The sequence below is a fragment of the Anthonomus grandis genome, chromosome 12 (genome assembly GCF_022605725.1).
Source record: "Anthonomus grandis grandis chromosome 12, icAntGran1.3, whole genome shotgun sequence".
Classification (NCBI taxonomy): domain Eukaryota; kingdom Metazoa; phylum Arthropoda; class Insecta; order Coleoptera; family Curculionidae; genus Anthonomus; species Anthonomus grandis.
In genome coordinates this window covers 15,153,743-15,180,199 of record NC_065557.1, presented here as the reverse complement: position 1 = coordinate 15,180,199, position 26,457 = coordinate 15,153,743, and the positions used below count along the sequence as shown (strand labels likewise).

Sequence of the window (26,457 nt, the reverse complement as noted above, 5' to 3'; positions counted from 1 at the left end):
CTTGATTTCCTTTGGGACCGTCTGGACCTCTGTCTCCCTTCTCGCCTCGTTCACCTCTCTCGCCTTCATCACCCTTAAGACCATTTAATCCCATTTCACCTCGGTGTCCTTTGGGTCCTCGCCGTCCTCTATCCCCTTTCATACCTCTGGGCCCTGTTTCTCCCAGTTTACCCTGTGGACCTGGTAGACCTGGCGATCCTGGTGCTCCGTTTTCTCCCTAAAATGCCATGTTAAAAACTTTTATAATTTCGAGCAAAAATAGGCTAATGCGAAGTAACTAACAGCTGGTCCAGGCGCACCCCGAAGTCCATTAGGACCTTGTGGTCCATGTTCTCCTTGAGGTCCCGGACTACCTTGCACTCCTGGTGGACCGTTCGCACCCTTATCACCCTTTTCACCAGGAACCCCTGGGCTTCCTTGTAAGCCGGGTGGACCTTCTTCACCCTACAAAAATAAAATAAAAAACATTGACCAAATGGAACAATTTTGTGAACCATTAAAACAACAATAGATTCTTACAGGTCGTCCAGGAGGTCCGACTGGTCCCATTGCTCCCTGCGGTCCAAGGTCACCAGGTGGGCCGGGAGGACCTTCCTTTCCATCTTCTCCATGATTTCCTGGTTCCCCTTTTAGCCCTGTCAAGCCACGTTCTCCTTGAGGTCCGGGAAATCCGGGAGCTCCAGGCGGTCCTTTCGAGCCCTCAACACCCGGAGGCCCTCTTGGACCCGGGGGTCCTTGGGTGCCTGCTTTTCCTTCTTCACCTTTCTGACCCTGTGCTCCAGGTTCACCTGGTTTCCCTTCTTTACCAATCGGACCTGGCAAACCTTGGATTCCGTCTTCTCCTTTTAAGCCTGAATTAAAGAAAAGTTATATTATCTTGTGTTTGGTAATTCATGTGAACTGTAAATAGAAACATATAAATAAAGTTTTACCTTGTTGACCCTCAGGTCCTATAGGTCCCGGTAGTCCCGCCGCACCTTTAGGGCCCCTAGGTCCAGGTTCTCCGGTGTTGCCAGCGGGTCCTGGCGGTCCCTTTTGACCAACGTCGCCTAGGATAATAGTATAATATTATATTTATTTAAAATTATTTATTGTTTAACTGTTTTACCAACTTCTCCTTTTATCCCTGCCGGTCCAGGTAGACCTTGAGGCCCAGTTGCTCCTGGTAATCCTTGTAACCCCATAGGTCCTTGTTCTCCTTTTATGCCTCTTCTACCGATTTCTCCTGGAGGTCCTCTTTCTCCAGCAGGTCCTTGCAAGCCTGGTTCACCTCTTAATCCTAATGGACCAACGCTACCCATGGGACCAGATTCACCTTTTGTTCCTTTAAAGCCTTTTTCGCCAGGAGGACCAATATCGCCCTTAAACGTTATTTAAGATATGTTTTAAGAGGATATTAACTATCAAATGTATTTTTACCTTATCTCCATCTTCTCCAGGTGGTCCAACAGGTCCTGGAGAACCAGTTAATCCTCTAGGACCCATCAAGCCATCCCTTCCAGCTATTCCTGGTGGTCCTGGCTCACCTCGTTCTCCCTTAGCGCCACCGGGTCCGCGAGATCCTATGAAAAATTATTTGGATCGGCAAGCTTAAAAGAAAATATGATAGAAATTATTAATTACCTGGTGGTCCCTTTCTTCCTTCTGGCCCAATGGGTCCTTGTTGACCAGGTTCTCCCTGCGCACCCTTATCTCCTTGAGGGCCAGGCAGTCCTGCGGGACCCGCATCACCCTTTAGGCCTGGTATTCCCTGCAATCAACAGATTGTTATACAGAGTGTCCTTAAAGGGTCTGTACAACGTTTTACCAGATACAGTGCAAGTGAAATTAAATAGATTTAATGAGATACAGGGTGTTAAATATATAATAATAAATCATATTTTTCAAATTTAATTTTTTTTTATTTGGGCATAGAATACAGTTAAATCGCAAAAATGTTTTTGTTCCACGGTGTATGTCTCTTTTGGGTGGAATTTCTTTTCTACATGTTTTGCAGCAGTTCTCGAGAAAAACGCATCCAAAGATGATGCAAGTTGTAAGGTTTATTACAAGATGTAACTTAGAGTAACTTCACCTTTTTTTGTATAAACATACAAAAAAAAGGTGAAGTAGGTAAAAAAAAGTAAAAAACATTTTTAATTCAAAGAAATTAATTGACAATATAAAAAACTTAAGCTACAAGACATTTTAAAACGGATAATTATTATTGAACTCCCTCAAAAAAGATTCAAAATTGAACTGTACTTTTTGCAGATTTCTTTTATTATTTCTTATATGATTTGTACTCTATTCAACTCATCGATACAGATCATCTTTATTATTCACCGGTATTAAATAAACCATTTGTTTTAAGGTGTCCCAGAGAAAATAATCGAAATAATCAAATCCACCGGTTTGGATACTGCTGATTTAAGAAGGCTCAAACATTAGCAGAATAATGAGGAGTTGCTCCATCGTGCATTCGCCACATATTTATTAGCTGAGCTAAAGCTTAATTCTCCAACAATGTATGTTGAAGAAAGTCTAAATAATTTTCTCCATTAAACCGATCAGGTAAAATAACAGGACCAACAGTGGTATCATTAATTATTCCAGCCCAAACGTTAATTGTAAATTCATGTTGATAGTATCGTACTTTAGAAGCAGGAGGACTTACTTTAGCATACACATGTTCATTATAAATGAACTTATGAAGTTCGTTACTCCACTTTTAGTAAAACAAGCTTCAAAATATATGTCCTCTCTACCCATTTATGAAACGACAAAAGCCAAGCCGTAATTCGGTATCTGCGGTTCTTGGACTTGGACGGAATATGAAAGTGATGTAATAATTGTTCGTTTTTTACACGATTCACAATATTTTTAGAATTACTTAATTCTAAGCTCAATCGCCTACAATTTAAAATTGGTTCTTCATTGATACGCTCTAAGGTTTGTTGTTCTATCTCAGGAGTTCTTATGTTGCGAGCTTGTCTAAAATCAGTCATAACGGGAACAAAGATCCCTGTCTCACGTAGATGTCTTTCGGTGCGTGCAAAAGTTTGGTGCTTTGGTGTGCGTTTATTTGCAATGAAGTAAATATTTCGATATTCTCAACCTATCGCGGTATTCTCGACCATTTGCGTGAAAAAATCCGTATACTAACAATATATGAGTCATTTCGGCTTTACTGTTTACTTCATTAGCCATTTTGTGAAAAAAATACTACAACTTAGATTAGGCGTAACACAAAACATAAAAAAAAGGTTTTAAAATGACTTACTGTACGAAAACATTAAGACACGTCGTGATAACTCTTTTGTGCCTCACAGTGTAGATTCAAAAAAGTAGTAGACTTTTAAAGGCTTACTAATGTTGCCTGTAGCGCCCTCTAGAGAATAAAACTAAACCATTAATAAATTTGAATTTCTCACCCCAAAAAAAACTAAATACAAATATTTGTGAAAGTTGATAGGAGTAATGGAAAATTATTTTTTCAAATTTAACACCCTGTATCTAGGTTATTATCAGGTTTTGTGCTAAGGCAAGTTAGGTTATCGAATTTTTGACCTATACTGTATCTGATATAAGGTTGTACATCAGCTGTATATTTTCCCGTATGAACGCTTTATATCCTTGTGCAATAAGGTATATTGAACTTACAGTCAAGCCATTGTGTCCTCTTTCTCCGGGAAATCCTGGTAATCCAGGTGATCCAGGTGGACCCGGTTTTCCTTCAGGACCAATAGGTCCCACTGGTCCTTCTTTACCGGCATCTCCTTGTATGCCAGGTTCACCGGGAATACCAGGTTGGCCTGGTGCTCCTGGCTCACCTATTGGACCAGGTTCTCCGGTGTTTCCTGGTGGTCCTATTACGCCTGGTAAACCAATTGATCCTGGTATTCCTGGTTCTCCCTTTACAGTAAGGAAATCATTATTAAAATATATATTTGTTTTTCGTTTTTATCCATATTCGTATTATATATTTTAAATGATACAAAAAAAGGTATAATATTGCTTGTCTAATACTACTATATTGTTGAAAGTCATATAATATCTATATAGACGAATCTAAAAATCATGTAAAAACAGGCCTACGTATTTTAAAGAAGTCCTTTAAAATAGCTGAATCGAATCGGTTATACGTAACTAAATTTGCCCTGCTGTTTATGAAACTATATTGAACAACTTCTAAAAGACATTTACATAAAATAAACACCGAATGACAAGCTAGAATTCTTGAATATCCATGACCTACATTAAGCTTATTTATACTGGATATTTGAATTTATCGAGAACCTATATGGATGTTGGAAATTTAAATTATTGCGTGGGTTATTATTAACTAGGTCTCTCTACTACGTTTTCTGTTTATATAATTAATTTTATATATAAAATTTAATTTACTTGAAGTGTGAATGATTGGAAAAGTGCCATTAAGGTTGATTTGTAAACTACAGGAAATATTTGGCAATTGCTATTTAAATCATATAAGCAATAATTATTAACAGTTGCAACTTTAAAAACACCACTCCTATAAATGTAGATGGAGACCGAGATTGATTCATCCTTGGCTTCTACTTCTGATGGCAAAAGCAAAATTTGAATGTTATAAGAAAAATAAAACAATACCACAAACAAACAAGAAATAGTGACATTTTTGTTATTACACATAGACAAGCCAGTTAAAATTTATCTACCAGTTTTATCTTAAAATAACTTCATGATGTTGCCGGATAGTTAACTCAAAAGTAAATGCCATAAGTAACTTTATCATGACAAGTGCTTTTTTAAAATGAAATTACTTACAGGTGGTCCCCTTTCTCCATGCGGTCCTGGTGCACCATCCTTTCCATCATTTCCTGGTGGTCCAGTGGCACCAGTAAAACCACGAACTCCTTCGTTTCCAGGTGGACCGACTTCGCCCTGAGGTCCTGGAGGACCTGGTTGGCCGGTGTCGCCTTTTGGTCCCGGTTGGCCAATTTGCCCCCGTCTACCACGCATTCCCCTAAAGCCTCTTGGACCAGTTTCACCTCGTTCTCCGGGAAGACCCGAATTGCCCTAGAAAAATTTATAAAGAAATTATTATTTAAAAGAGTAGAATTATATCTGAAAGAAAATTATTAAATTTTACCCTTTCTCCTTTTTCTCCAGGTGATCCAAGCTTTCCGGTTGCTCCTTTTTCACCCTTATCACCGCTGACGCCTGGATATCCTGGAAATCCTCTATATCCTTCCTTCCCCTTTTCACCTGGTGCACCCATTTGCCCAGTTTCTCCGCGGGGGCCTTCGAAACCCTAAATAGAAAAAGTGTAATCACCAAATCTTTTTATTTTTAAACCATTTTTTTTAATAATAAAATTAAGATTCAAAAGTAACGCTTAACTAAATGTTTTGTTGCAATAGTTATTTAGAATCTTACCTTGGGACCTTCTGGGCCTTCTAATCCAGCAGCCCCCAAAAGCCCTTGGGGACCTACTTCACCCTTAGTTCCTATATCTCCCTTTTCTCCTTCTAGGCCTCTCTCACCTTTATCGCCCTTTTCACCCTGGGCACCTCGTTTTCCCTCATCACCTACATCAATATTATTATTTTAATGCATTGAGGAGACGCATAGTTATAATAGTTAAAATGAAAAAAAAATTATATACCCTTTGATCCTCTGGAGCCAGGAAATCCAATTGGTCCTTGAGGTCCTGGTAGACCAAACTCTCCTTTTAGACCTGGTGTTCCTGGTTGACCGGCAGGTCCTGGTAGACCTTCGGCTCCAGGTAAACCTGGAATTCCTGGTTTACCTTGTGGACCCTAAATAAAAAAAATCCATAGTAATAACCTTATTACTTCTTAATCTACATTAGAACCAAGTACGGATAAAAAGAGAATAAAATACACTTAATTAAATTTTACTTACAGCTATTCCAGTTGGCCCTAATGGTCCCTGAGGTCCTGTAGGACCTGCAGCTCCTGGGGATCCCACCTGACCTGGAGGTCCAGCTTGCCCCACTGGACCCTGATTTCCTTTATTTCCTGGTGGTCCTTCAGTACCGGGAATTCCAGGATTGCCGGGTAGGCCGGGCATGCCTCTGGGTCCACCGAAGCCTCTTGGGCCCTAAAATAATGAAATCTTCTGTTTTTAAATCCTTACCAATTATTAATGAGTTTTTTTTAAGATGGTAAATGCAACAGCTCTGGAATAAAGGTGCTTGCAAACTAAATATAAATTGTAGTCAAAATATGTATTGTTTACTAAATTTCCCTAATTAAAAGGGAACGCAAACCCTTTATTAAATGCCTCCCAGACCTTATGAACTCGATCGGGTCTTTTAAGGATATTAAAGGGGTTTAATAAGGCGGGATACATAATATAACCGGTTATATAAAGATCTGCCTATCTATTTTAGGATGTTTGCCTTGTCAGCCTTATTCTATTAGCAGCTTATATTCTCGTATAGTAAAATAGCCAATTTAATTTTGATAAAGCATAAATTAAGTAACAATATTAAAAATAAATGGAAAACAAAACTGAGTAATATTTCTTAGTTATGTTTCATAGCATACCATTTCTCCTTGTAAGCCTTGTGGTCCTGGTGGTCCAGGCTCTCCTGTCATTCCATCATGTCCAGGAAGACCCGTTGCTCCAGGCGTGCCTGGTTGCCCTCTATGACCCTTATCACCAGGAAGACCGGGAAGTCCTATTAGGCCTTGTTCTCCTTTAGAGCCAGGTGGTCCTGAAGTAATTTAGTGTAATTTTGTGCTTAGCTGATAGATTAAATATTATCTAATTTCTAACTTATGTATAGCAACAGCAAGTTATATGCTTTTAGAACCAATCTACAAACTAGGCACTGCAATCATGGAAAATACTTATTGTAAATTTTTTTTACCCAATAATAAAAAAATCATACTTAATGTATATTTCTTACCTGTTAGACCCCTTTCTCCATCTCTACCAGCTGACCCTCGGCGTCCTTGATGTCCAGGATTGCCTGGAGGTCCCGTTATGCCTCTGGGACCCTAGTTTTTAATAAAAGCTCAGCAATCAACTTTACTATCTGTAAACAACGTACCATTTCACCGACATCTCCTGGTTCTCCTTTCTGTCCTTCTATTCCGGGAGGCCCCTGGGGTCCCGGCACTCCGGTGAGTCCCATCGGCCCTTCAATTCCCCGCATGGAAAGCTTTAAATAATTTTCAAGAAACTTTAGTTAGAAAGATTATAAAGGTGTTGGTAAAACGTATTACCATATGTTGGGAAATCATTTGCCGGAACGCCTCTACTCCTTGATCGGGACCTTTTTCGTTACCCTGTTGATTACCCTTAAAAAAGCATAATTTCTATAATTACAGTATTAAATTCTTTATAAAAAGGGCGTGTTTTATAATTATATACACCTACGCTAACAAGGCGTGGGTAACTCGGGCAGCTTTAAATTCCTTTTAGTAATAGAAAGTAATTGAGAATTTTCGATTGAAAAATTTCTCCAATTTATTCTGCTCCGATAGCAATATTAAAGCTTTTAACACAGTATTTTAATATTTTGCTCTATTTTACATGTCGCACATACAAATCACTTTCATCCGAAGTTTAAAAAAACTTGTTTAATAGTCTTATTACCGAAAAATGTTATGCAAAAAATTACAAATTTATTGGGAAAGAAATTGACTTATCCTTTATTTATTTATTTGGAACACAAGCAGATAAATCCACTATAATATAGTTAGTATATTTATACTGTTTAAAACTATATAACAATCCACCTTACTATATTTTACATGTAAAAACATAAAAAATAAAGAATTATTTTGTCAAGAACAATATCAAAGTAGTAATATTTAACTAAAAGAAATTCTACCATTATAAAAGACACCTCTTCAATATATTCTGCAAGGTATTTTGGGAATGAAAAGAGAAATCTATTAATTATGTTCGGTATTGTAAGTATTACCAAACCTTACCATTATGCAAATTGGGGAAAATTATGAACTCATATGGAAAATATGAGATGCTATGCTGGTTGAATAATATATATTGCAATAATTGCTAATGAATTGTTAAAAACTAAAAGTCTCCTAACGGGAAACTTGCCTTAAAAATTGATTGAACCAGGATACATTGTGTATCGTGATAAAATTACATAAACATGACAGTAAAAGTTATAACGAATCCGAGTCTTACGACTTTCAAGCCCGCAACACAGCCCCGACCCTCGGCAAGTCGTTTCTTAAGGGGTGCATTTAAATGAAAATTTGGTTCATCGATTTCCGATACGAGACTTTGGAGAATTGTTACCAATACCTTTCAACAACAAACAGCATGTAATTGCCAGTGTTAAACAGAACCAGTGAAAAACTTGTCACTGTTTTATCAGCCGGGCAGGTGACAGGCAGATTTCCAGATCTCCTGGTCGCATGGATATGATTTCTTCGACTTTGACATAAATTTATCCAATGTGTTATATTTGTTAATGTTGGTTGAAGTATTTTAGTTTAAATCAAATTCTGTAGAAGAGGAAGTAGACTTATATATGCTTCTATATGTTTTATAAATGCTTTATTTTTAGTTCACCTATGAAAACTGTTTTTATTTAGGGTCAATTAGGGTAACTGTGACATAAAATAACAAAATTGAACTTCAGCAGTACGCCATTTGTTGAACCTTAAATCTAAAGTTGACGTGATAATTCAGTAAAGGCTTATGGACTTATTTTAGTTTATTGCAAACTTCTTCTTTTTGAAACGTAAATTTAAAATTATATAGGCAATTTTAGCTATTATTTTATCGTTTAAGTCACTTTGTTTAAGATGTTCCTATAAGTATTCACCTAAAAATCATTTGAAACATTCAGTAAATGTTATCCAGGAATATTTAAGTAATTGCTGACAGAAATCGTTTGCTGAATGTTTCTGGAATATTCACAAATACTTTAGTACCTAGTTCTGCACATTACAATTAAATGATTATTGCCAGGAAATTTGAATGTTTCTTTTGGGAATGTTATTTTTGGACTGCGAAATACGACAAGATTAATTAAAAAAAATCAAATTATAAACGATTATTTTATAAGTATGTATTAATTAAAACCTAATTAAATTTTTAATTTACGAGTATTTAATATTTTCTTTTACTTTTACTTGATTTCAAAAAAAAATAATAATATTATTTAATTAAAAGTAGCTGACCAAATTGATTTCCATCCAATTACCAAAAAACGGTCTCAATATACAAATAAACATAATCTTTGATTTGATAAAAAATACTTATCGACTCCCGTCACAAGCGTTAACTGTTATCGTAATAATAAGGAGGGATGATTAACGAGAGATTCATTAAAAAATTAAACTAAGGCCTAAGCTAAAGAACAGCTTCTCGACTAAGAATTTTACCTTGACTAATTTTACTAAATAAATTTAAATATTTATGTAAGCCGTAGTTATATTTCGTTTTTTTCCCTTTATATAATTAGGAAAATGTTAGTCGTAAAAATAAAAGTAAAACACATTTTGATGCTTGAATACAATTTTTGTCATCTATATACGTGTTTTTTTATATGCCTCTACATTTTCTCTTACATGCAATTTAAAAAAGCAAATAAAAGTTGCGGCGGCGTTGGCGTTTAGATCCCTTTCATATGCGATTATTACAGTCGAACTAACTCGAAATATGACTTTATGACCCGCACTTAAAACGCAGTAATATTTTCTAATAAAAACTTGTTTCTTTAAAACGTTCCTTTTGTTCATTATCCCACATTGTTTCAGTTTAAAAATCATGTTTTGTTCATAGACTTTTCTTACCGGTATTAAAAATACATGCCCAGGTGGCCCTTGTATACCTGGAGTCCCATCTAATCCATTTCTACCACCATCACCTTTAGGACCTTGAGGTCCAGGTAATCCTGGAGGTCCAGGGTATCCCCTAGGTCCAGGTAGTCCTCGGTTGAAATTGTAATAAGTGGTCTCAGGTGTTGTTGCATTATATTCACCACTACCATGATCTTCAGGTATCTGATAAAAGTGATTTTTAGACTTTTATACTAAGTAAACTTAAAGTAACTTACCAAACTATTTACGTCAATATCAAAAGGAGAAATTGTAGTCGTCTCGTCTTCTCCAGATCCCTCAAAACTGTTTAAACTATTATACTGATTATTATTAACTTCTGAATAGGACTGATTGAAATCAGGACCAATTAGGTTTTCAGAACTTCGACGATTTGAATTTAGTAGATATTGATCTGTGTTACTCTGTTTATTTGCAATATCTAAATTACTACTTTCAAGTGCTTTAGTTGCTTCTTGAGATGTTAGACCAGATAAACCAATATTTAGATTTTGTCCTAAAAAATATAACAGTTCAGTAGAAAATAAAATCAAATAGTTACTAAAGTTTAAGACACTTTCTAAAAGAGGCATTTTGACGCAGCTGCACAAACTCACAGAGACAACAAAATTAGAGAGACTATATTAAAAGTTTCTCTACTAGAGTCAACCTGTACTGATGCCTTTACACATAAACAAATCAATGTTAATTTAAGTCCAATCACAAAGTGGTAAGTGTTGACAAAAAAGTTAGATACCTCTTAGATGTCTTGTCTAATATCTAAATAGGAAAAGTATTTTAAATTAAATATGTTTTCTAATATTTCGAAGTTTATTAAGAAAAATTGATTTAGATTTGATCAACACATTGACAATTAGTAGCCATGTAATAGACAAGCTACTTGCAATTAAAGAAATAATAATTATGGGCAATATATCCATTAAAAAAATTTTTTTTGCTTGTATACAAATACAACTTTAAAATTATATGACAGATATACTTTCAATAGATAATTAAATCTTCAGTTGGAAGAATATTATTTCGTAAATATAGTCCCTATTAAGGATATAAATTTAAAAATATCAACGGGAAGCAAAAACTTTCCAGGATAACTTTCTTCAGTTATAGTAGTTGACACTGAACTTTGAGGGTAAACACGTATGTAAACTTCTGCAAGCTTCTTTGTTAAAAAATATTGTAAGTATTGTGCATTTGAAATATTTGTTTTGCCTAATACGAACAAGATCACAGATCTAAAGGAATGGAACTGATTTTGTTTGCGTAAGAGGTAACAAGATTTTTGCTAGTTTATTGGAACTGCCTTTTAATGAAATCTGATTACAGTCTGGTACTCAGATATCTAGACATAATGTAAAATGTGATGCTTCCGCCCCAATTAGGAAAGTAAGTAATCAGGGAAGGTATTTTCTAATAAAATATCCCATAAGACTCTTACAGAGGACGAATCAACTATATTTTTACAAGACCAAACCATTTTCCCAACCTTAACCTCATAAAGTTTAAGATAAACTACTGTATTACTCAGTCAATTAGTCAACTAAAACGATTTGTTGCTGTAAAGTAACAAAAAAGTCGATTCTTAAAGATAAAACCATCGAGGTACTTGGTCCAATATCTTTTCCAGTAGTAAAAATTACCAGGAAGGATGTATTAATTAGGTTATTGATTGTCAATTTAGCTTAAATGTATTCAGAGCACGACCAAAATATAGCACTTTTAATTGTATGCAATTTAAATACTGCAAGGCTTTAAAAGATTACTATAGATAACCCACCTGTATAATTGAGCACTAGAACCATTACCATAATAATAAAATCATCTACATTCAAAAACTAAATTTATTTACGCTGGCTTAAGTAATATTTTTTGAACTTGCTTTAGCAGTCTAATTTTTTGAAAGCTCTTTTAAATACTGCTCTATTGCAAAACTAGCACAACTATGGATTAAAATAATTTAGCCAGCTTCATATATTTACTCAGTATTTTTCTTTAATTACACACTAAATTTAACAAAACTTACTGTGATATATTTCAGAAGAACCATCTGCATGGCCATTGGTATAAGAGTAGCCAAAATTATCCCCATTTGTCACTTTATTACGAATATCAAATTGATTTTCTGATTCGCCCACTCTATTTGCAGTAAATGTTTCAGATGAACCTAGTAAAACAAGCCAAACGTATGTTATTAACTTATGATAAAGTCTGTTAAGGTTTAACTACCTACTATTAAGGCTTACTGTATATTATACCTAATTAAAGCTTGTTATTACGGGGGTTTTTACTATATTTAATTAATTCATGTTGCCATAATATTTGTGTTTCAGGTACAATAACAAAGGACATAAACGTAATATGTACGTTAATTATTTTGTAACATTAACAGGAAATAGCAGTAAATATTTCATATCAAATGATACTGCAATAAATTTATACATATACGTACTACTTTCGTCAAAGCTGCTACTTTTGCTATCATAAGAAGAGCTGTATGATGATGCACCATATGTTGATTGTCTAGAATATCCGCCTAAACATTTGGCATAATTATGACATAACTCATAAGCTTCATCTGGTGTATTTGCTATTCTTAGTAAGCCTATATCACCCTGTGAAAAGAATCATTGTTTTTTAAATTATACATTAAAACGTGTAAAATATAAGAAGAACCACAGCCATTTAAGTTATGTTTTAAGGCATTACTTAAATGGCGAGGTACAAGTTAAGATAGATAAAGATAATAAGATCTATGTAGATCTTTAAAAAGGTTTCTAAATTTCTGAAAACATTTGTTTGAAAACAACAAAAAATGACAAAACAATAAAACAAACAATAAAAAATGAACTTTTAATTTTGATAGAATCGAAATATGCACCAATTTAGGAACACATAAACCTACACTAAAAAAAAAAAAGATCAAAAAGTCTTTAAAAAAATATATATTTAATAATGGATTTTCGCGTAGTAATTTATTTTGCGTTTAAATATATCTAAATAAAAGGAGAACCATAGCCATTTAAGTTATGTTTTAAGGCATTACTATGCCTTAAAACATTACTATGCCTTAAAACATAACTTAAATGGCTATGGTTCTCCTTTTATTTAGATATATTTAAACGCAAAATAAATTACTACGCGAAAATCCATTATTAAATATATATTTTTTTAAAGACTTTTTGATCTTTTTTTTTTTTAGTGTAGGTTTATGTGTTCCTAAATTGGTGCATATTTCGATTCTATCAAAATTAAAAGTTCATTTTTTATTGTTTGTTTTATTGTTTTGTCATTTTTTGTTGTTTTCAAACAAATGTTTTCAGAAATTTAGAAACCTTTTTAAAGATCTACATAGATCTTATTATCTTTATCTATCTTAACTTGTACCTCATAATATCTCTATGATAGATATTTTAGGGAAAATCTGCATCATTCCTATAAATTATGTGCATTTAGTTTTGAGAGATTCATAAAATTTCATCTCGATCACCGGATAAATGAGCCATATATATAGTAATAAATTATTAAGGACACCAGGAGAATTTACTTGGAGAATTTAATAATCATAATTGTATAGATGAAAAGCCAGTTTATTTTCTTTCGATAAAAGAGAATTATTGGGTATATCTAAAGGCATAAGCTAATACAATATCTATACTTACAGCTTACTGTCTTTCATCTATGCTTAGCACTATCGCAAAAGTACACACATCTGTAGCTTATCCTATACTATGAGAATATAAACCTGTATTAAACTTAAATATTTACCACTAGTAAGTAGCCTATAATATGTAATCTCTAAATATACAAAAAGAAATTGTGAATGGATGCAAAGAAGAATTTGAGCGATGAAAGTGAGGATAAGTATAGATCTGAAACCAGATCTAAGTCCGCACACTGTGTCTGGAGGAATATCAAAAAGTCATTAATTAAGATTATGTATGCTTAAATTCGAATATATACATCGAATCGAAGTCCAATCAATTACGAGCCTAAATAAATTAGTTAAAATTTTCTTTCAAGGCTAATGTTTAGCACATAAATTACCAAGTAATACTTGCTTTAGATACCTACCTCTAATATATCTATTATAAGGATATATTTAAAAAACAAGTATTGCCTTTTTCCTAGACATTAACATACCTCTTTTTATGCTTAACTGAAACGACGGTATATTCTAATTTATAATTACTCACTTCAAAATGTCCATCTGCTAAAAGCTGATATCCGATATTAAATAAACCTTTACTATTGAGTTTTGATGTTATTGGATCTCTTTTTAGTGCTCTATTGATTATGGTGTCACAATCATAAATTAATGTGACTGAATCTCCTTTAAAGCTAAAACCCAGTCGATGCCATCTAAAAAATAAATTTACTTTTCAGGATAATAAAAATAGGATAATGATTATTATAATAATTAAATTAAATATCATAAGTTTGCCCTAATTAAAATACTAATATTCCTTGTAACGTTACTCACTGATCATCTTCAATAGATACATTAAAATTTATATAATTTTCCTCGATTGGCATTTCATCCATATCTTCATAATAAATACTGACTTCTCTTCCTACAGTAACAGAGAGTTGTTCATCACCCTCGTCACTATAGATAGTAAAAAGTGGAAAAGACTGTCCTAGAGGAGAAAAAGAAACTATATGAAAAATACTTTTTATATTAATGAAGATACTTTGATTACCTTTTGTTGGTCGAGCAATTATTAAAATTGAAAAATCTGTAGGAAAGCCTTCAGGGAATAAATCATCAGTACTCAAGGAAATTTCAGCTTTCTCTGTCCATCTATAAGCGAGCTCTTCCCTAAATGCAGAAAAAGTATTATGATATTGCAGTTAGTTTTAAAATATAAAAAATAGTAAATATGTTGTGAATTACTAAGTAAAAAAAATTAAAGTTAACCATGTATTAAGCACATACTAAAACATTTACAACGTCACTTGTATCTTGAATAGCTAAAGGGAAATTTAATACTAAGAAAAGTTGCGCTATGAAAAATATTTACTTCCTAAATCAAAATAATGAGATACATAAATAAGAGACATTACCTTTGAGTGGAGACATCGTAGTTTGTTTCATTGCATGGTCCATTTACTTGCTTAATTAGAGGAGATGCTGAATTCAAATCTGCCAACTTAAGCAAGTCAATAGTTCTTGGATTTGTGGAAACATCTAAGAAAATTATTTACCGGTCTTTTAATATTTCTTTTTAACTAAGGAATTTATATTAATATTTTAAAAATACTCAAATGAATAGTTTAGAAATAGCGTTTCCTGAACAAAATATTATAAAAAAGGCATACTCTTTCAGACATCCTTATTTATGTTTTTACTTCTTTAATGTAAATTTGTCTTAGCAGCAAAATTTAATAATAATTTATTTTTATTCCGTAGGTTTGAATTTATTCTCAGTAAACTAAATGTTGACCCAATTTTGCTACATACGAAGAAGGGACTCACGTTGCTGCTTCTAGAATATTATCCCAACCGAAATTCTTTTAAATCTTTTACTCCAAAATTTAGTTTAAATATAATAAGGTGTTTTTATGCCTTGTAAACTGAGGTGAGGTTCTTAACCTGAGCAATATGTAAGGTCAAGGACCTGAAATAATGAAACCATAATTGCATCAAAAATTATATATGTTTATTGACATATTGATGTTTTTATATTTATTATATTGATCTTTTTTTTGTATCTGTAATACTACTTCCTTTGTATTCTAATAAGTAAAAATAACAAAATTAAAAGCTCTGTAAGCCACCGAACTCATACATAATAATGCACAACTTCAAATAATCAAGAAATTCAATAAGTCATGTTGAACAATGCTTTCTATGAAAAAGAAGTGTTTAATTTGGCAAGTATTTCTAGTTCAAGTATGAATAAGCAAAATCATACAAAACCATTCATTAGCGCCTCTGATATTCATGTGACATTAATGAATAAAATGTAAAAAAAAGATTCTAATCTTAAGAATTTTACGAATTTTATAAGTTAGTTTCGTTACTCACCTAAGCTTCTCTATCAGAATCTCATATTATTTTTTTTGTACGTCTAATAGATAGTAATTTTTATAAAATCAATCCATTAAGCTCAATTAATAATGAATAAAGCATGTATTCACTATTTATGCCACATTTATCTAAGACAAATGAGAATATTGGCATTATCTGCCCAACAAACCACGTCAGTATCACTATTCTGGCTTTCTCAAAAAGAAATATGGTTAATTGATTTTTGGAACATTTGAATTTTTTCATAAAATGCACTGGACAAAAGGGCAAAATCTATGTTTTGTGAGTATCACGAGTCACGTCAGTACTACGGAGATGTCTGTGGATATTTTTCTTAAATTTCCACTTGTAATGTTCGAGAAAGACGTGCTTTTGGAGACATAAATATAACAGTAGTAGCTCCATCTTTAATGTTAAGATTTTAAAATAGTTTTGTTCAGCATAGTTTCCTAAATTCTAATATGCCAGTGATTAAAAAGATGGAGCCTGAAACAATTTGGCAAAGACATGGGTTATTTTTAATTTTTGTGCATACATGCCTACAAAAAGCATAAATATTATTATTAAAGCTGTTATGACAATGTTTTGATGTATTATACATAGTTTTATTAAAGCGAAAATTTGGCATGCGTTAAGTACTGCACTAAAACACAACAATATTTTCCTATAAATCCACAGACTTGCACTTCTTCATAAAAATGAGTCAATTTAGCGACGTTCTAGGCGTCTGCACATGCACTCGACATTCATGAGTCGCATGTGCCTGTGGGGTGGATCTTGCATGTATAGCTCTAGGTAGAATGATATGGGCCGCCTTAAAAAGAGCATATACTACCGTGATAGTATCGATAAAACAGAGTCAGGTCAGCTAACATCCTTCTATGCGGCAAACTGCCCAAGCTTCTAGTTATCTCTGGATTTCCTGTAAGTTGTAAGGCCCTCTCCTGAATAGAATCAAGCAGCTTCAAGGGGTATTTGGGTACGGAGCTCCATAAGTAAGAGCAATACTCATGAGATGGATGAATGTGAGCCTTGTAAACTATTAAAAGCTGTTGCCGTTTATACCACTATTTCAGTTAGCGTATTCAGGGAGATTTAAGTTTTTGAAAAGCCGCTTTAGTGGCATGTAGTTAAATCCCGCTACATGCTCATGTAGATAAACATATTGCTCTCAACCTTCACACGCAACCAGCGAACTGACGAAGACAGCAGCAAAGTAACCGGATATAATAAGGCTTGGGGCAGCAGCGGAAGCCTTCTTTGTAAATATGTCAGTCTGCGTTAAACTCGCGCAGATTGCCCCCCTCCCATACCAAAATGATGTTAAGGTCGGCATTAACAGTTGGTACCTGGCGACCTAGTAAAATGGCACTGAGTGTCAGCTGAAGTCATCTGGTTGGGTGACGTAAAGGAAGATACTTATGTACTGTCATTAGCAAAGCTGTAAATTAGATAAGAAGTGTTGTCGAGAAGATCGTTGGTATATAACAAGAAGAGGGTAACGGACCAGACGCATTCCTGAAAAACACCAGCATTAATTTGAAAGCTCTGCGAGGTGTGTCCATCAATCACAACCTGGATGCATAAATCGGTTCTCGAGCAAGCTTCCAAAATAAGTTTTGGTGACAAACCATAAAAATACAGTTTGCTTAAGAGGTTTTCACGTCGGGCTCTATCGAATACTTTTCAAATATTCAAAAGTAGCGCACAATATTAACCGTATTTCTCGATACCCTCAGTCCAAACATGCGTGATATAGGCCAATAGACCTGGGATTTTAAAAACCATATTGATGGTCGCTAATGATGTTAGTAGACTTCAAGTATTTTCTAATTTGGTAGTTGACAAGTTTCTCCATTTTATTGGCAATCGGAAGCAATCATACTGTAATTGATGAGCCACGCCCTTTTTTCTTTTATGGGTATCGATTGAATCCGTGCACTTTTGTAATACTATCCCATCAGGAGCGGTGGTCTTGCTAATATCCAAGCTTTTAAAAACCTTTTTAAGATCTCTGTGATGGTAAAATATCTCTGGCATTGAAAATACCTTTCTTGACTAAGTCGGTGCTGTTTTGCCTTGTGGATTCATGGAAGGGTTTGATGCGAACATCTGACCCAGCAAACCTGTCTTTTTCATTACGGGCGTTGCTATGGAATTGTTTTTCATAGTCCATGGTGGAATTTTTTATCTACAGAAACCTTGACCAACTACTTTAGCGACATTATATTTCTTTGCAGATATCGGTCATCTATTTGCTATACTGAATGATCAAGATCCTATTATTTAAGTCACCAAGCAGGCTAGAAGTGCAGAAATATAGCACTGTTAAATGTTTTAGTAAGGAGACGTATTAGCTACCTGATCCTGATAGTCTACTTCGATCTTAATCCAAAGAAAAAGTAATATTTTTAAATGAAACTAATAAAATGTAGCTGAGACTACTGGAAAAGCATACAGGGTGTTGCAAAATTCGGTCCAAATATTTTAAGAGAGTATTGTTGAAGTTAAAATAAGGCATTTTTTTCCTATAAACATGTGCCCTAAAATGCATCCCCTCAGAGCTACAACTCGCACAAATTACTCAAAGAAAATCAATTTTTTGGAATTCTAACTACAATTATACATCAATTCTTCTGAAAAAAGTTTGCATCTCCCCATTTTTTGGATGCTCTTTTTATTTTCCATCCCCAAAAAGTTGTAAATTCTATTTTCGGATTTCGGAGAGCCTACCCTTCTGATGACCCGCATCTCATGTTTTCTATAACAAATTTAAAAATCTAGCAACATCATCTCGTTAGTTATGTAAAAACATAAAATTTTTGTCTCTTGCATTTTTTCGATATAATTAAGCGTTTTCGAGAAAATTGCTGATAAATAAAAGGGAAGCATTATTAAAAAGATTAATCTCTTAAATTAGAAAAAACGAAGTGGGATATTTTATTTTTTGTCAGTCAAATCAAAATAATTGTATCCACATGTTTTTTTTATCCACGTGTTCTACATTTTCAAATTTCTTTTTGGAATTATAAGATATAAGCCGTCAAAGGGTAAGCCTAAAATTGAGCTTACACCATTATGGGACGAAAAAAGTCAAGAGAACCCAAAACGATTAGGACTTGCAAATTTCCAAGAGATTTTACGTATAACTGTAGTCTGTGTTCCGAATAATCGTACAGCAATACTGTATGTAGCTCTGAGGGGATGTATTTTAGGACACATGTTTACAGGAAAAAAAAGTCTTATTTTAATTCCAATAATACGGTCTAAAAACGTTTGCACCGAATTTTGTAACACCCTTTATAAAATCTAGAGGTCGGATTGAAGATTCCCCATAATTAGTTGCATTATAGAATAGTATCTAACCTCAATATAATTTGTTTAGAACCAAAATATCAACATATTTCTGTCAACAGTTTACAGCCATAAAACTCTCTTACCATATAGAATTTTAAATTAAAAGATTTAAGAAAAACAACTACCTAGGTAAATATTTAAAGGTTTTATTTAAAATACTTGAGAGAACTTTCTATAAGATATGAATTTTAAATGTTATTGTCTTGCGAGCTCCAAGTTCTTTATGCCTAAGAGAACAAATCAAGCATTTCTAATAACTTTTCAAAAAAAAATTAATATTATTCTGTACATTTCACAAAATATATCGTAAACATAATATAATGCAAGTTTTAGCACTATATGTAAAGTAAAAAATTACTATTTTGCTTATGTAAATAATTTAATTACCAATATAGAACCATTGACTGAATTCAACAAGAAGATCTTTGAATATTTTGGATTGATACAAGGGTATTTATAGATAACTGGAGATACTGATCACAAGATACTTCATAAAGTCATTACAGAGTTAACATTAAGACTGTTATTAACCACCAATAAAATAAGATGATATCAGCTTCTTTTCTGCTAATAGCTTTAGTTTTTTACTAACATTGAGTGCTTTCCGTCAATTTCTGGAAGAAAAAAAAAGTTATCCGATTAGAAAAACTCTTGTTTGGATTTCGGTTATTCTGTTAAGATTGGCATGTGTCTTCAGCCCTCATGATGAGATATTTTCAGTGGTTTAAAGAATTTTCATTGCAGTTACCATTAAATTAATTTTAACCAATTTAACTAAGATAATCAAAATTATTGCAATAACATAAGATATAAATAACTTCTAGCCGTAAAAAGAACGTTTTATTGTCAATTTAACCCAATTTTAATTAGCCTATTTTATTACACATACAACATTAACTCACTCTGCTTAATGAAAATGACCATATCTTTATTTTGGTCACAATTTCAGATAAAAAATTGCTTACTCAGGAAATTACATTCACCTTCAACTGTAAAAAATAGTCGTCCTATATTCTTGCTAAATTTATTTTTATGGTTTTACCCTCGCAATCAAATATAAAACTTTTTTTTAGCTTACTTTTGTCTGGTTTTTCCTTACTCAACTCAGGTAGTTACTTATTTTAGCCATAACTTAATTACTCTAATTTAATTTTAGACTAATAAAAATTACTCATTAAGCCTTAAAACATAGTAACTTTCCTGGATTATAATAAAGTTCATAAAAATTGCGGCACTGCAAAACAGAAAAGCGAATTTCAAACATTAATCTGGCGAAATATTTGTTTTTGACATTTAGGACACTCATTTTTAATTAAAATTAGTGTGTGGAATATACGATATTTACAAATTTCAGGAATGCAGACAACAAATAATTGTTTATTTTACTTGCATTAATTTATTACTAATAATAGTATTGTTTGATCCTGTTTATTTTACGAAAATATATTTTGCAATTATACTAATGCTATTTTTAAATATTTGTAAGAAATAGAAATACTAATGCTTTAAATCGTAAGAGATGATGTCACCCCTAATGGGTTTCTTAAACGGTTTGCATTGGTGCAAGAAAATAGTTAACAATTTTATTACCATTGCAATGAGAGCTCCCTATAATTAAATTAAATACGAAGTTAAAGAGTAGCGTCGCTAAATAAGAAAAAGTAAAAGCATTTGCTTTATTACAGACGAATAAACGAAAATCGGTTTATTATTTAGATATAGTAAAATTTATTCTGTATTTAAGTTATATATTTAAAAAATCTAAAAGTAATAAAAAAGTATTTGGTCTTCCATGTCCGCGTTCTGTATTATGTCTTACACCGTATGCAATAATTTCTAGCTATCAAGCATTACCTAAACAGTATTAATCACTGAGAAGTAACTAAGTGTGAATAAAGAGTAAAAAGAAGAAATGCATCTAACTTACAGTGAATTAATGTTGTTACAAAAAAATTTATTTCCTTTTTCACCTTAATTGAGATGTAACAAAGGGGAATTAATTTTAATTGGAAAACATTTTCCAACCTCTGTTATGCACATGATACTGTCATTAGCTGCAGATAAATGGGTGCTTCTAACCTTAATAAAAAGTTTTTGGAGAACATCAGCGCTGAATATGACTTAAAGATCAAGTTCAACAACTAAAATAATAAAAACTGAAGGACTAAAGCAACCTTCACAAATTGGAAACTTTAATGTGGCTTAGCAATTGATTTAACTAGGTTTGCAACCCCCACATTAGATAGCTTTAAGCCAAAGATATAAAAGCTTATCCAGTTAGCATGTTAAACCATTATTTTAGCTAATTAAATAGTGGAATGATCAAAACAAAACCAAAACTATTAGTACCGCTCGTCAAAGTATTCGTTTTTTAATTATTAATTATTTTGAGACGTGGTACTGGCGTAAAAGACCGAGAATACTTTGGAGGAAAAGAAGACATAACAATTGATCGCATTTTAAAGTTACTTAAAAAAATATAATGCTTGTCCTTCAAGAAAAACTGATAAACCTAATGGATCTAGTTTCCAAGTTAATAGACCTTAATCTAGCAAAAGATCATGATAGATGGTGAATAATTGTTAACAACATTAATAGAAAATAAAAACTAAGTTAGCTAAAACCTAGTAAGTACGTTTTTCAGTTTAATACTAATTAATTTGCTATTAAGGGGTAAAAAAATGCATTTTTGGAATATTGTGAGACTAACAAAGATATAAAACAGCTTTGGAAAACTCTTAAAGGTATGAATATTTAAATTAAAAATAAAATTTCTTCGAAAAAAGGCTTTCGACACTCTGGATCATGATTTGCTTTCTGCCAAGCTCGAGTACTATGGCCTTGATCCGACTTGCATTAAGTTTTTTATTAATTATTTGAGTGACCGGTATCAGAGACTCATGATTGGGAATATGGTGTCGGATTTGGTGGGTATTACTTCTGGAGTGCCACAAGGATCAATACTTGGACAGCTATAATTTTTGGAATACACTTCAGACATTTTTGGTTGGATTATATATTAGTATGTATTGTTTTGCTGATGATGCCCAAATGCGACATTCATTCGACCTTTCATTCATTGCCGAAGCTGTTGAAAGTTGCAAAAAAATGTTTAGCTTTAACTTTTTGTCATCCAAAGCACCAAGAAATGATAGAGAGTATTATTAATCTAAACATAAATTCTGAAAAGCTTCCATATTATGTGAGCAGTGCTAGAAATCTTGGGCTTATGGTTGATAATAACCTATATTTCCACGAACATGTCTCTTTTGTTACTAAAAGATGCTATGCCATTTTAAGACCACTATATAGCAATATTCACATAATTAACCATAAGTTAAGAAAAAAGCTCGGCGAAAGTCTTGTCTTTCCCATCATTGATTACTGCTATTTAGTATATTATGCCTCTTTAGACTTAGTTACTAAAAATAGATTGCAGAAAATTAAAAATACTTGTTGTAGATTTGTTTGCGGAATAAGAAAGTACGATCATGTTTCTGAAAAACTGCTTAAAGTTGATAAATTGCATATCTATGCCTATTGAATTTTTATATGCCGACTACTTCTTTCCACATCACCCCAATATCTCTATGATAAAGTTGAATTTTGCTATAATGCCCACAACGTTGCCTTAAGATACAGTCATAGATTTAGTATACCTCGTTTTCGTCACGCATTTTTTAAGAATAGTTTCTCATACATCGCTCCGTCTACCTGAAACTCGGTAAATGATAACTTTAAGAATATGAGCCTATTAAAGTTCAAGAAATCGACTAAATCCTTTCTTCTATCTAGTGAATAGTTACTATCTGCTATGTGTGTTGTATTTCTTTTAATTGGTTGTTTTAGATATTTGACTCACGAATATCGGTCACGTTTAGCTAAAAATATTATTTACCTGCTTAATATTTTTTTTTATATTTATTTATTTTATTTTATAAGTGTTGTTGCATGTTAGATTTAATTTAATTTTAATCTTTCGCTTTTTTTAATATGTTTCTCTATAGTTAGAACCTTACCTAATCTTAAACGTTATCAAAAAATTAGGGTTATTCATAGAAACCATATCCAAAGTTAATGGAAAAGATAAGCGAATTAAAACTCAGAAAAGGAGAAGGACAAAAATAAGTTAAATCCAATCATTAAAATCAGAAAAATTCGATCAGAATTCAGGAAGAGCCAGATCAGCTACCCTCCACTGCCTGCCCCTCTTATTCTACTGCCTGCAGTATTTCTTCTTAAGCAGTACACAGCTTAGTACTTAGATGCCAGTCAGTATAATTTGCACTTAGTTCGTAAAGTACTGATTATACATAATAATACTTGAAAATAGGGAATTAAATTCTTCGTTTAACTACTCACAAATAGTTGATAAGACATTTTAATGACTTCTTATAATTAAACAGTTTGGTCACATAAGTCTCAATATACATGTAAATATTTTATCGCGGGCCTTAGAATCAAGTTGATACGATTTACAAAGACTTTTCTAATACGGCGTCTGATAGTTTCGCAAATTGTTGATCAATAAACTCAGGTTAATTGTAGGTAAATTGTTAAAATTAGCGTGACTCCAGTATTATATAGGTTCAATTTAGGGTATCCCAAATTTACATTTTTAATCTTAATTTATGATATACGTGTTTTACTTCCAGCCACTTCTTACTGTTTGCTGGTTATCTTAAGTTGAATTATAAAGTTCTCAGATGACGAGGACCAGCTTTAGTATGACTTAAATAACTTCCAAGGTTGTTCTTTAAGGAATGATCATTTCTTAATATTATGCCATTTAAAGAAAAGACAAAATCTCATTAATTTTTGCAATATGTCAGAAGAAGCAGCAAAAAATAAATGTAGGTGTACCCTTTAGCTTATATGCTATAAAATATAGATTGTTTTTCATATTGTAATCATACAGTTTTTACTTTTTCTTTTTTCTTTTAAAAAGTCCGCTTTTACTGTTCCGAGGATAAACTATGCAAACCATTAACCTTTCTTTTTGGCCGAAGCTAAGATTTTTTTTTGAATTAAGCAGATCAAGAATTAGTCTAAATGATGTAGATTTGTATAATCATTAACAAGGTATTTAGATCCTTATCAATATATAAAAGTGTTAAGATTGAAAAAATCTTGGTTAATTCATATTAAATTTAAGCATTTAATTTTTTTGTAATTTTTCATTAATTTTTTCAGGTATTATAATTTATTCCGAATTATTAAGTGCAGTAAGTCCCTTTTAAATTATTATTAAAATTTAAGTCTGAATCAAAATTTTCTTTGTATTAAGTATCCAATAATTATGAAATAGTTTAATTATTAGATCTTTTGTATTTATTTAATATGATCCCTATAGCTATAATATGGTCTCTTCTACTATCAAACCAACTATCAAATATTGAATTTATGAGCGTCGTTTAATCCTAAATGTTTCACTCGATAGTTAATAAAATTATTTACAGTAACATGATCTCTGCTTTATATTGGCAGTGGTGCTTATTTCCTTAATTTGGGCATTAGCCCGTATAACAGAGATTTACGTTATGACTCTGATATCCAGGGTATATATGTATATGCACGTAACAAACATTTTCACATTTTCATTTTACCCTATCAACAATTAGAAAGGGTGATTTTAATTAAATTTTGTTCTGTATGGTATTGTATCCCTTTTAGGTATATTTGATTTTGTTAATAAATTTTTATTCTTATAAAATTGCAGCAAGATGATAGCGAACATAAAACTTAATAAAACTATAATATTCTTTGAAGGTTCCTAAATAGGCCTACCAAAGAAAATATATTTCAATCACATTTTTAATATATAATAGAATTAGAGAACGTTCAGTATATATTCTTAAATAAATAGAAGGGACAAGATTGATACGTCCTTGATAGAATGTTACTGTAATGCATTAAATCCAAATTAATTGGAATGTTATAGATAGAAGCCGGAAGAGTATTTTCAAATTTGTTTGTGAAAATAATGTGTAAGACATTGAGACAAAAAGTTTATTGCAATTATAAGAGGTTTTAATTTTTTAAAAATTTTACTTACTGTACTGGTCCTGTACTGTACTGTTACTGATAATAACATTCCTAGTTAGAATATTTAAGCAATATTTTTTATTTATTTTTTATTTCTTCATCACTATGTTATGAACACTCTTATAGGTTCTTTCTGTAATTCTAGATTAAAATACCGAATGTAAAAATAAAAAAATGCCCAGGCATATACTAAGTATATTCTAAATTTTGAAAAAAAAAATTATAAAACATATTTATGACATAATTATGTTTAATGTAAAAAGCAGATTCCGAACTATAAATTGATCACTTTATAACAATTTTTTTTCTATTTTAAAAACAATTTAATTTTTCTCAACTTACCTTCTTGAGAGATTACTGTCTGCAGAATCAAAACTATGCACAAAATAAAATAATAATTAGGAACATCACAGCAGTAACTAAATCTAGTCCGAGTCCACATGTTCACTCCATTGATCTGGCGAAGACTAATTGAAATTGGCCTAATAAAATCTTAGACCCGTTTGTGTAATGATACCATAGAATATTAACATATATTTAATGAAAATAACAGAGCGGACGTATTTTGTGCCATACGCGTGGCTGAATTATGAATAATAATTATTATTGCCAGCAGAAGCTAAATAGAGATTAGTTTTTAAGAAGCAATTTTTTTGAATAAATTGTATTTATCTGAATTGTAATTAATTTAAGATAATTGTTACAAAAAGCCTAATTTGCCTAAAAATCTGTTTATAAAAACTAGTAAATACTGCTACTTCAGTTTTTTCATTCAGGGATAACGTCTCACAGCATTATTTTACTTTTATTTTACGATTTTCAATAACCTTAGTCATTAGGGAATCTTAATATAGTATTATCCGCAAAAACCCTAAAACCTCTTAGATACCAGGTCATTTATATAAAGTTGAATTAGAATAGTGCTAGGCACAGAGTAGCTTTAAACGAGCACTATTAAGAACAAATCAGGAAATTTTCTGCTGCTTTATACTCGTATACCTACCTACACATTAAAATGGTCCAAGGGGTAAACGTATTAAAAGATAATTAAATGGAAAATTTGGAAATTTATTTGGAATATATTGAAATCTAAATTAATTTTGGAAACACTGCTGAACAATAATTTTGTCAAGAACAGAAACATTCTTTGTAGTATATTCATATATTATACAGAATTTTTGTGTTTTTGATAAATAAATATTCGGGGGA

At 32.3% G+C, this 26,457-nt stretch overlaps 1 protein-coding gene and 1 long non-coding RNA gene across 2 annotated transcripts in view; one reads left to right on the top strand and one right to left on the bottom strand.

The window, feature by feature from the left end:
* Positions 1-25,758, bottom strand: part of LOC126743093 (collagen alpha-1(XI) chain-like) — a 29,942-nt gene extending 4,184 nt beyond the window's left edge. Inside the window, exons 1-26 of the mRNA XM_050450041.1 lie at positions 25,591-25,758; positions 14,880-15,003; positions 14,516-14,634; positions 14,296-14,452; positions 14,009-14,174; positions 12,265-12,427; positions 11,839-11,979; positions 10,037-10,314; positions 9,774-9,983; positions 7,221-7,295; positions 7,046-7,156; positions 6,902-6,992; positions 6,537-6,706; positions 5,890-6,087; positions 5,630-5,783; positions 5,401-5,552; positions 5,114-5,275; positions 4,789-5,040; positions 3,643-3,894; positions 1,624-1,750; positions 1,420-1,562; positions 1,109-1,361; positions 933-1,049; positions 520-851; positions 283-444; positions 2-217 (exon numbers count right to left, since the gene is read on the bottom strand). Of these exons, the coding sequence (XP_050305998.1) occupies positions 2-217; positions 283-444; positions 520-851; positions 933-1,049; positions 1,109-1,361; positions 1,420-1,562; positions 1,624-1,750; positions 3,643-3,894; positions 4,789-5,040; positions 5,114-5,275; positions 5,401-5,552; positions 5,630-5,783; positions 5,890-6,087; positions 6,537-6,706; positions 6,902-6,992; positions 7,046-7,156; positions 7,221-7,295; positions 9,774-9,983; positions 10,037-10,314; positions 11,839-11,979; positions 12,265-12,427; positions 14,009-14,174; positions 14,296-14,452; positions 14,516-14,634; positions 14,880-15,003; positions 25,591-25,690 (4,425 nt within the window). The 5' untranslated portion in view covers positions 25,691-25,758. The remainder of the gene's footprint in view (position 1; positions 218-282; positions 445-519; positions 852-932; positions 1,050-1,108; positions 1,362-1,419; positions 1,563-1,623; positions 1,751-3,642; positions 3,895-4,788; positions 5,041-5,113; positions 5,276-5,400; positions 5,553-5,629; positions 5,784-5,889; positions 6,088-6,536; positions 6,707-6,901; positions 6,993-7,045; positions 7,157-7,220; positions 7,296-9,773; positions 9,984-10,036; positions 10,315-11,838; positions 11,980-12,264; positions 12,428-14,008; positions 14,175-14,295; positions 14,453-14,515; positions 14,635-14,879; positions 15,004-25,590) is intronic.
* On the top strand, positions 4,949-5,356 carry LOC126743094 (uncharacterized). Its single transcript, XR_007662778.1, has 2 exons — positions 4,949-5,076; positions 5,134-5,356. It is a non-coding gene; the product is annotated as an uncharacterized LOC126743094 (long non-coding RNA).
* Positions 25,759-26,457: the final 699 nt, after the last annotated feature.